This window comes from Pelodiscus sinensis, chromosome 9 (genome assembly GCF_052426305.1).
Source record: "Pelodiscus sinensis isolate ZL-2025 chromosome 9, ASM5242630v1, whole genome shotgun sequence".
In the NCBI taxonomy this organism is placed as follows: Eukaryota; Metazoa; Chordata; order Testudines; family Trionychidae; genus Pelodiscus; species Pelodiscus sinensis.
In genome coordinates, this window is record NC_143060.1 from 2,945,766 (window position 1) to 2,956,907 (window position 11,142).

An 11,142-nucleotide genomic window follows, 5' to 3' on the forward strand; every position below is an offset into this window, starting at 1 on the left:
ACATGTAACCTATCCATTTTAATGTTACAATGTACGGAATCCATATATTCTATTTTTGTGCATGTATCTTTCTTGGATGCTGTTAGATATATGAAGTGCAAATCATTTATAGCTCTAAATGTGATGAGACACACTGCTGGTGCCTCGGCAATCAACTCAACAACCTGTAAAACAGCCTTGTATGTCCTGTAAGCCCAAACAGCTGTTGGTCCTAGAAAGTCACCTGGTACTGGAATCCATTTTCAATCTGGTATCTTTCCATGGGAAGGAGAGATGCCAAACAAAGGATTCCCACCCTGGGGTAAAATCTATTTAAGCAATGGAAAGCTATCAGCTTTGTCTTTTGCTTGCTTTTGAAGCTTCCTGACACACCACAAGAGGGTATTTGAACTCTGAAAGGCTGTACACCCAAGTCAGAGTAAAGATCATCTCTGATGTGAAACTCAGACCTGCAATAAGAACAGATGTTTTGTGTAAGAGTTTGCACGTAACAGTTTTCTTAGTGAAGAACTAGCTATGCGTTTTCTATTTTTAAGTTTAGTAACTTACTTTGATCTGACTGTATTCACTTGCAGCCACTTAAATCTTGCTTTTTACTCTTAAAACTTGTTTATGATCAAGCACAGTGTAAACAATTGTTACTGGAGAGAAGCAATCACTGCATCTCTCGCTTTCATTGAAAAAGAGCTAATTTTATGACCTTTCCCTGTGTAGAATTCTTTACTCAGACAAGACTAATTTGGGGTTTTGATCCCTTTTTGGGGCTGGTTTCCTGGGTACTATGCCTTGTAGCGGAGTCCTCCCAGTGCTGAAGTGGTTCAGTGTATGCATTGCTCTGGAAGGAAGCAGTAACCCCAACTCTGTGCATTGTCTGGGGGAAACCAGAGGATCCGGCCCAGGACAGGGTGGTGGGGAGCCCCAGTGAGCAAGAAGGCAGGTGTCAGTGGCATGATCAGCATACTGCAAAAGAATCCCAGGGGGACTTCTGGGATTACACCTAGTCACATTACATGTCCGTAAATAGACTCGAGCAGCATAAAAAGTCATTCTTGGGGTACGTCTAGACTACATGCCTCTGTCGCCAGAGGCATATAGTCTAGACGTACCCTCGGTGTGCAATTGCAGTTTGTACTGACTTCACTAGTACTTTTTATATAGCCTATTGTAAAACTAAACCGATATCTAGATGAAAAATGCACCCTCAGGCTATGTCTACACTGTCAGTTTTGCCAGCAGTGAGTATGCAAATGAGGCACAGATTAGTATACCATCGTGCCTCATTTGCATAATTTATGCAAGCCATTTTTACACAAAGGGTTTTTGCGGGGAAAAAAGTAGTGTGGACATTTTCTTTGTGCAAAAAACCCCTTTTCCGCGAGATCCTTATGTCCCAAAGAAGGAGGTTTACCAATCTGGCAGGAAAAGGGGTTTTTGAGCAAAAAAAAAGTTCACACTACTCCCCCCCTGCAAAAACAGCTTGCATAAATTATGCAAATGAGGCACAATGGTGTACTAATCTATGCCTCGTTTGCATACTCACTGCTGGCAAAACCGGTAGTGTAGCTGTAGCTCCAAAGACCTCAAAGACTAACCACTGCATTAAGAGACGGAGACAATAATCAGGGAAACATGCACTGCAGATTTTTACTTGTATTCAAAGCGTACAATATAAAAGTCACCTCCAAGGTATGGTCCATCAGTCAGTGACTGGCTGGATAATAGGACTTCACTGGTCAGTAGCCATTCACTTCCAGGAAGTTAACTGCCTAGAGATAATTACTCCTTAATTCTCAGTACAATTTCCAGTCTACCAGTTTTATGGAGAGTTCCCTGGATTAGGCATGGATTTCTGTCACTTGGGATGACTGGGTTGTTCCTGCCAGACCTGGCACTTCCTGGAACAAGATTTGTATTGCATACCATTGCCAGCCTCACAGACAGAACCAAGGGAAGGGGAGCATTCAGAAAACCAGTAGCAGCTGGAGGTGGAAGCCTCCTGTTCCAGATTTTAGAGCACTACTGTACTGGACAGGACAAACAGTAACATGCAGGAGGCTTGCTGAGCTTTTGGGAGGAAGGAAGGCAGAACCAACGTAACGGGGGGAAGAACACCACAACACAAGATGCTACTTCGTAACTTAGAATTCTATGGAAAGTTAGTTGCATTTGTGGCAATTAAGCATTAATATGGCAAAAATTTTGCCTCCCCCAAACTCACTAAGAGCTCCAAAGAATAAACTAGTCTACTAAAACCTGAACATTATATATGGGAAGAAAGGAACTACATTCCCATTTGGCCCCACCCTATTAGCCCAGGAAGAATGACCTCTTATGGATCCCACCTTCCTTTGCAACATCCCAATCCTTCACTGGCTTTGTTCAAAACATTTTATTCCGTTGACACAAGTATCAAGGTACCCAAAGTTGGAACCCTGCAAGATGTACAAGAATCTCAGATGAGCTTATGACTGATTTAACTCAAAATCAATAAGGAACCAGCATAAAGCATAGTTGTTTATACATTTTACAGAATTCTGTCACCTAAGTTAGAGAGTGCCTCCAACATAATTGTCAATTTGTCTTTCCTATAGTCACAAGACTCGAGTCATTTTTACCTTCTCGTGGAGCAGGAATTTTTGAAAGGGTTGTTCTACGTTTCTGTTTCTGCAAAAAAGTTAAAAAGCCACTCTAGTAAGTAACTAAATCACACTGTTTGCATGTTAGAATTAAGATTTGGGAACAAAGACAAGAATGTAACTGTATAAAACACAGCACAGGAAGCTCAAATCTAAATGGAACAAAACCATGCATACACATAGACTTTGAAGTTTCAAACAAAGTATGAGTGAAAGTCACCATAGTTTTAAAAATAATCTGTTTATTTTGCAGTGTTATTTAAGTTCTACGTGTACTGTCTGCATTTTAGTCCCGTAACAAGCGTATGAAGAGTTAGAGTATTTCATACCTGTACAGTTACATTCTCCTGCAAAGGCAGGTTCTCTTTCACATCAGACGCAGAAGGAATCTCTTCTAAAATCTCTGGATTTATTGTTATCACATCTTCAATTTCAATCTGCAAAGGCAAGACAAGATTTAGAAATAATCAAAATTGTCTGCTAATTCCAATGGAAGACGAATAGCTTGACATAAACCTTAAATAAGAACAACCAAATATATGCCATCCTCTTGTTTGATGTGGAAAATTAGGGTTGCCTTGGATTAGTAATGCAGTATTTTAAATTCCACTTGATCAGTTTAATCTGACTACAAAGAAATTTGTGAGTTAGATCATCTACCAGTGCCTGCCAGACACCACACAGTTCCCCAGGAGCCATTGGGCACTTCTGAAAACACTGGCAAAGCACACTTGTCCCGGTTTTAATCTCTTGTGGCTAAACTTAGTAAATCTCTCAATCATAGCATGACTTCCGCTCTAGAAGAGCACTACGAGTTTACTGTAGAGTTGTGCTTACTGAAATAACTTAAGAGCTATTCAGAGGTAAATGAAGCGTTCAGCATTTAAACCAAAACAATTCAATACATCAGCATTTTTTCCATATTCACCCTCCTGCTATTTGCAAGTGGAAGTAGATAAGTGATTTCACCTCAAGCTCCAACCTCCTGCTTTACCCTGTAGTGAAGTCATAATCCTTTAGTGACAACATTCTGCAACTCTGGAAAAGTGTGATGTCACAAGTGAGGGAGGAGGTTAGTCAGGAGTTTTACAGTGAAGGTGAAACTTTTGCACAAACAGACTCTCTCCCTTTCATTTACGGAATAAGCATAATCTTATAAGACACTGAGTTTATCTGCAATATAGTTGAATAATTATCACTTTATCCTTCACTAAAACTTAGCTGCCTTTGATACTAAAATCATTTTCTTATGCAGAATAGGTGCTAAATTTATATTAACCTTTTAGAGGCTTTAGGTAAAGATAATGGCATTTAAACCTCTATAAAATGAGCAAAAATATAATATTAACTGCTCGCATTCAAAACAGTTAAAGTATTCACCAGATTTTTAAAAATTGATATGATTGCCTTTCCAATTATTACAGAAACCCAGGACAATAACTGTCAAGTTTAGTCACTTCCAAGTAAGATCTTGTTAAAGGCCAGTCCCTCAAACTCACTGGGCTGACCATCATGGTTCTTCCCATTACAATAGTAGATCATTTGGGAGGCTCTGCAAGTCAAAAAACCTGGCCCTCATGATACTTACGCAACCTCACTGATGTTATGATCGTGGGTTTGAACAAATAGCTAATTTAACTTGCAACACATCCATTAATGGTAATTATGCATAGACATTTAAAGTACACAGCTTCAGTGTCAGAGCCATACTTCATCTTTCAAACCCACCTCCAGGTGCTGGTACATATTTAGATTGCTGACTAGCATAGATCAGATAAGAGTTTCAAGTCTCAGACAATGCAATTAGTAGTTGGACTCTGACCCAGTGTCATGACTAATTCCCCATCTGTTGCAAAGAAACCTGGGATCTCACGAGCAAACTCCTCACTATAAACGCACACCAAGTTTCAGGAAAAAGCAAAAGTGTCCTATAATGTAGCTAACATAAGCAGAACTAAAGAAAGGGATGTGGTAAATTGTGCAGGCAGGACAAGATCAGAATCCAAAATAAAAGGGGAAAAAAGAAAAAACCTGACAGTCAAAAGCTGTCTGGAGAATTAGAAATACGTCCAATTCTTTCTTCACTTGTCTTTCAAATAAATGTTATTGGATCACCAAGTTCAAGTATGGTTTAATACACAACTGAGTAGGGGGTGTTCAAGTATCTAAAACTAATCTCACATTTTGCCATGTGTTCAGGAATTCTTCCAGAAAACTTTTAAGAGATTCCTCTTTTAAGAGATTGTTTAAGTTGTTAAATATCAGTACAGAGCTGTTTAAGTGGCATAAACCAGGGCTTTATTAAGAGCATAACAGTACAGCACCAATGGAGATGTCATAAGTGATTAGACACGCAAGACAGATTTATGTAAATATATAAGCATCCAGTTTTATTCTGAATCAACTATTCTTATTAGAAACACCACTTTACCCTCTGAGGCACTGCACGTAAGCAATACTACAGGCAGTCCCCGGGTTACATCAATCCGACTTACATCAGATCCCTAGTTACAAACGGGGGGGGGGGGCAGCTAGTGCGGGGTGCCTCCCCCACTGTCGCTGCCTCCGGTGGCGCGGGGAGCGCTTCCCCCAAGCAGACCAGGGAGACATGGAGCTAGCGCCCCCCCAGCAGACCAGGGAGACGCAGAGCAGCTTTTCTCACCACGGAAGATGCGGGTCTGCTGGGGGGAACAAGACACCAGCCAAAAGGGGGCACCCCAGAGCGGAAAAATTAATTTCCTAGGGAACAGCAGGAGCAGCAGCCAGCGAGACCCATTGTGTTACAGTCCCCACCTTGGGAGCAACAGCTCTTTCCCTCTTTAGCACTAGAGCTGCAAGTATCTTGTTAGCATCACATGAAATTAACAAGTCCCTTCCAGCCTGGCAGAGGTGAAGCTGAAAAATTACCCAGTGGTGTGGGTGGGCAAGAATGGGGAGGAGCAGGACAGAAGGGAAGAGGGAATAAGCCCCAACCCCACACCCTGGCTGGAGCGGACCAGGGTAAGCCCCGAGGGGATGGGTCTGGTTGCAAAGTGGGTGAGTGGACAATGAGGACCCACCTGTGGCTAAACTCCTGTTCCCAACACAGAATTTTTCTTTAAAATTAATCCTGTGGATAAATTCACACACACACTTCACAGGAAGGGATTTCCATTTTCTGCTCAGCAGAATACAACAACAGCTTTGATTGTATCAATATTTCACTGTGCTCTCCAGTGACTATTGATTACACATAATACCCATTTCACTTAACCATCTGTAGCAAATTCTATTTGGAACAGTAATATGCATTGAATAAACTTTTTTTAGTTATAAAAAACAAAGATTCTGACTATTAAATGAATAACTGGGATCTTTCAGGTACCCCAAAAGGAAGATTTGGATATAGCATGAAACACTGAAACTTATGATCAATTTTTAATTAAAATATCAACCAAAAAAACCTTCATATCAAAACAGAATGTGTTTTTCTTAGAATAAGGAAGTTGTATGTTAGGTCTTTTCCACCTAACTCCAGCTCCCCGTCCCGTCCCGTCCCCCCCACAAAATATGTACCAGTTCCGACTTACATACAAATTCAACTTAAGAACAAACCTACAGTCCCTATCTTGTACGTAACCCAGGGACTGCCTGTATTGTTATTTGTGATTAGTTGGATTACAGTAGGTCAGCTCGCAATAAGGGATATTCATAGCTTTCTTACCATCAAACTAAAGAGACAAAGACATATATGGCCCAAATTAAGGATCTGTAAAAATAGATTTACAAAAACTAAGGCCAATACAAAAAATCTTAACCTATTTTCATGGAACATGATGTAACAGACAAACCTTCATCTGCAGCATTTCCAAACCATTTACATTACATCTGCATTTGAATCTGAAGAGTTAGAACATAGTAGAAGCAAGAAGCGAACTACCCAAGCTGTTCTTGTTCCAAGGAATTCTATGTAACATGCACAAGAAAACTGGCTTTAAAGCCTAAAGGATCTTTTTTACTATACTATCAAGGATTTCAGGCCCATGCTTTATGCTGATGCAATTCAAAGTTCTGTCTAAAGTTAGACAGATTGGGCAGTGGTAGGGATAGGCTCTCATACTCACCTCTTTTCCTTTGGTTGATCCCCCTTCAGACCATTCCACCGAGACAGACAGCCTCTCAGTGTTTATAGTCTTTATAGTTGCACTGTGAATTAACCCTGAGGATTGAAGATAAATTCACACTTCATCAGATCATTCAACAAAACACACTTAACAGTTTGAGAACAAGTCCCCATATTCAACTCTGTAATATCAATTCAAGGTTAGTTGCAAATTCCTCTGAAAAACTAGCCTTCTTATGCTGAAGAAGTTAGGAGCAGTTAAAATCTGTGGGCATGGCCTTCAGACTATAAAAATTCAAGACCCAAAAGAAAACCAATGAAACTGTTAGGAAATTGCTGGCTGACAGAGTTAAGAGTACCAATATCCTTGAGGATTCAGCTGCCCAAAGGAAATTAATGCCACAGAAAAGGGACAACAGTAGCTTAAAAACCACATTCCTAGGACCCTGGTATGTGCTAAAAAAGGTGCTGTTGGTACTATTCTTTTGAATTCAAACACTGAAAGACTTCTGGTTTACTTAGCTTATTTTAGCAACATTTTCTGTATGCTTTTCCATCCAATTTTTTTTTTTTAATATATATATGATTTTCCTACACAGCAAACAGGGAGGATTTTTTGGAAAGTAGAGTCTCATATGCCTTGGGTCACTGGAAAGGTTTAATTAATAATTGAATGGAAGTGTGTAAAATGACCAGGCTCCTAAATGGAATCATAAGCAGCAAGTGCAACAGAAACAACCAAAGGCAAGAGTGAGGATATAAAATAACCACACTAGGTGAGACGTTATTGGATTTGGTTGTTCCAAATCCTGTACAAAGTGGGCCAAGTGCCACACTTTTTTTCCTGTGCCACACTCATAACTTTAAATACAAAATGAAGATGTACTTTTATGTCAAATGTTTGTTTCTGGGAGACATCAACAGGCTTGGTTAACCTATTGTGAAACGGTTGCTAGTCAAGTGAAAAGCAGTATTTGACTGACAACCAGTTTTAATAGGTGCCCATTCAAATCTGATGAGCTTTGCCATGAATGTTCAGACCCGCGTGTAAGCCATGGCTGAGACACGCACAGACAGGTTACTTGCTTGTGTGACAATCTCCATCACAGGACATCCATTGTCCTTCTGTGAATGTAATTCCTTCCATAGGGGGGCCAGGATATAAAGAGGGCCCTGGGAGTTCCTCCAACTGTCTTCATTCCAACTAATCATTACTGGAGCATCTTTGCTATGAACTCAGCCCAAAGGGACAGATGACCCATCCTAACAAAGGAGGTAATTCCACAGACTTTAAGACCACAGTTTAATCCATCTCTGCTACAAGCCTGCACCAAGAATTTTGTAATTGGCATATGTAATTTGATTCCTTTTACAGTTTTATGTTCAACTTTTTTTCTTCTTTTTCTTAGCCAATCCTTTAGAATCTAAAGGATTGGCTAACAGCGCACTCTTTTGATCGGAAGTATAAATTGACCTGGGAATGGAGCTGGTCCTTTGGAATCGACAGAGCCTGTTTGGATTTGGTGATATTGATTTCATATCCTCTCATCTGTGTAAGGAGTGGTCCTGGCTTTGAGACAGAAAAGCTGATTTGACCCTTTCAGCAGTTTCCCAGAACCCTTCTATATTACACTGGGGTCAGACCAATGGTCCATGTAGACCAGGATCCTGTTTTCCAATAGTGGCCAGTATCAGATGCTTCAGAGGGGAAAAAAAACACATTGTAGGGAGGCAATATGGACATACAGGTAACCCCCACCTTACGACCCCCCGCACTTCCAAAAAATGGTCGTAAGGACCTGCAGGAATCAGGCCTAGGTCTGGTTCTTTTAAAAACCTTATAAATGACTTGGGTAACAGCTTAGAGCAGGGTTTCCCAACCTATGTGTCAGGACCCAAATATGGGTTGCCATTACATTTCAAAAGGGTCGCCAAGTGTCTCCTCACATGGCTCTTAAGGAGCCATTCACACATTTTTTCAATTGCCCTGGGTCACCAAGTCTTCCTGAATTGTCAAAACGGGTCCCCATCTGGAAAAGGTTGGGAACCGCTGGTCTAGACCATCCCTGACAGGTGTCTGTCTAACCGGCTCTTGAATATATCCAGTGATGGAGGTTCCACAACCTCCCTAGGCAATTTATTCCTAACCCGGACAGTTAGGAAGTTTTTCTTAACATCCAAGCTAAACCTCCCTTGCTGTGGTTTAAGCCCATTGCTTCTAGTCCTGTCCTCTGAGGCCAAGGAGAACAATTTTTCTCCCTTCTCATCTCCCCAGGTGGCTCTGCCCCTCCCCCATTTTTTAATTGGCTTGGGTCACCAAGTCTTCTTGAATTGTCAAAATGGTCCCCATCTGGAAAAGGTTGGGAACTGCTGGCCTAGAGAATACGCTTTTATAAAGTTTGCAGAGGATACCAAACTGGGAAGGGGTGCAAATTCTTAAGGAAAGAATTAGAATTCAGAATGATCTTGACAAAGTAGAGAAATGTTCCAAAATAAAGAGGATGAAATTCAATAAGGATAAATGCAAAGTATTACACTTAGGAAGAAATAATCAATTGCACAAATTCGGGTTGTCAATTTAAAAAAGAGCTCCCTATGTAGATCATCTGCTGCCCTGCTGAAAAGCCAGCTCCTGCCTCCTACCCCACTGCCTCTGATACAGAGGCAGCAAGGCAGGGGGAGAGGTATGCATGTAGTCATTAGGACTGACTGATAAGACCAGGCTTATCTGTTAATTGTGTAGTCCACCATAAGTTGACATCCCTAGCACAAATATAAAATGGGAAGTGACTGCCTACGAAGGAGTCCCACAGTAAAGGATCACAAACTAAATAAGAGTCAATAATTTAATATTGTTGCAAAAAAGTCACTTTGTGATAGATTAGAAGTGCTATAAGCAAGACAGAGGAGTCTGTAAGCCTCAACTGAAGGCTGGTGGCCAATACTGCGGAAAGCCCACAGGAGCACAACAGAAATTATTAAAGGCCTGAAAAGCATTGAAAGACTGAAAAAAAAATAGTTTAATTGGTTTAGTCTGGAGGAGAGAAGCAGGCAAGAGGGACAGATCGGCTTTCAAGTAAGGTAAAGCTCACTGCGGGGAGGAGAGCGATAAATTGCTCCCCATTTCCCAAGGGGCAACAATGGGCTTAAATTGCAGCCGGGGAGATTTTGATAGACATTAGGAAGATGCCCCATCAGGGCAGCGGAGTTCCCGCTAATCTAAGATCCAGGTTCAGGCGGCGCCCAGCTGACTGGCAGTGCACTAAGGGAACCCCCAGCCTGTGTTTCTAGGGGTGGGGCACAGACGCACATGCCTGGGCGCACTGAACAAAACTTATTCCGCACGCTGATGGCAAACGTTAATGGGAACACCGGCTGCAGCCACTTTCAGGGACATCCCAGTAACTAGGAACAGGTGTGTGGGGGGGTGTGGCCAGGGGAGGGTCTCTGTGGCCCCGCCCCAGCGCGGAGGGGGAGGGGGGGGGAGGGGGGAAGGGGGGGGGCCCCGCCCCAGCGCGGAGGGGGAGGGGGAGGGGGGGGGGCCCCGCCCCAGCGCGGAGGGGGAGGGGGAAGGGGGGGGGGGCCCCGCCCCAGCGCGGAGGGGGAGGGGGAAGGGGGAAGGGGGGGGGCCCTGCCCCAGCGCGGAGGGGGAGGGGGAAGGGGGGAAGGGGGGGGCCCTGCCCCAGCGCGGGGGGGGAGAAGGGGGGGCCCTGCCCCAGCGCGCCCCCCCCCAGTCCGACTGCCCCCCCTCACCGTTGCTCCGCTGGATCTTGATGAGCAGGCCGGGCTGCAGGCGGCTGCAGGCGGCCGAGTCCATGGCGCCGGCGGGCGGGGGAGGGGGAGGGGCGGGGGGCTCGGAGGCGGCCGGCGCGAGGGGCTCGCGGGCACCGCGTCCAATCAGCAGCTAGACACGCCGGGCCGCCGCAACCGCCGCCGATTTAAACGCCGCGCGCCGCGGGGCCGCTCGGGAAACGCGGCCGCGCCCCAGCAGGCTGTGCGTGCCCAGGGAACTACCTCTCCCAGCATGCCGCGGGGCCAGGGCCGCGCCACCCGCCCTGAGAACCACAACTCCCGTCATGCCGCGGGCCCGGCTCTCACAGAGCAGCGGAAGGGGGCTCTGGGCGAGAGGCATCCTGGGACATGTAGTCCTTCTGTGGGCAGGACGGTCCACGTGGTGCTGCCAGGCTGAGCAGGGTGAGTTCCCCTTCTGCCTAGGCCCCAGGCTGGAAGGCGAGAAGAGGCGTAGCCCTAAGTGAATCACAGGATCTGGTCCAAGAGGTGACTATAACTGGACCACTTGGAAATAGTGACCATAATGTAAAAAATGTAACATCCCTGGGGTGGGAAAAACACCTCAGCAGCCCCAACGCTGTGGCATTTAGTTTCAGAAAGGGGAACGACATA

The 11,142-nt window shown here is 44.1% G+C and overlaps 1 protein-coding gene across 5 annotated transcripts in view; it reads right to left on the bottom strand.

The window, feature by feature from the left end:
* The window catches only part of KIF2C (kinesin family member 2C), a 37,589-nt gene extending 26,934 nt beyond the window's left edge, over positions 1-10,655 (bottom strand). For 4 of the 5 annotated variants that reach the window (XM_075935818.2, XM_075935817.2, XM_075935815.2 and 1 more), the window contains exons 1-4: positions 10,492-10,655; positions 6,740-6,834; positions 2,966-3,073; positions 2,616-2,664 (exon numbers count right to left, since the gene is read on the bottom strand). In XM_075935818.2, coding sequence (XP_075791933.2) covers positions 2,616-2,664; positions 2,966-3,073; positions 6,740-6,834; positions 10,492-10,555 — 316 coding nt within the window. In that variant the 5' untranslated portion in view covers positions 10,556-10,655. Of the gene's footprint in view, positions 1-2,615; positions 2,665-2,965; positions 3,074-3,473; positions 3,607-6,739; positions 6,835-10,491 lie in introns of those variants that run through there. The other variant, XM_075935819.2, reaches the window with a different exon arrangement.
* Between the last annotated feature and the right edge of the window lie 487 nt (positions 10,656-11,142).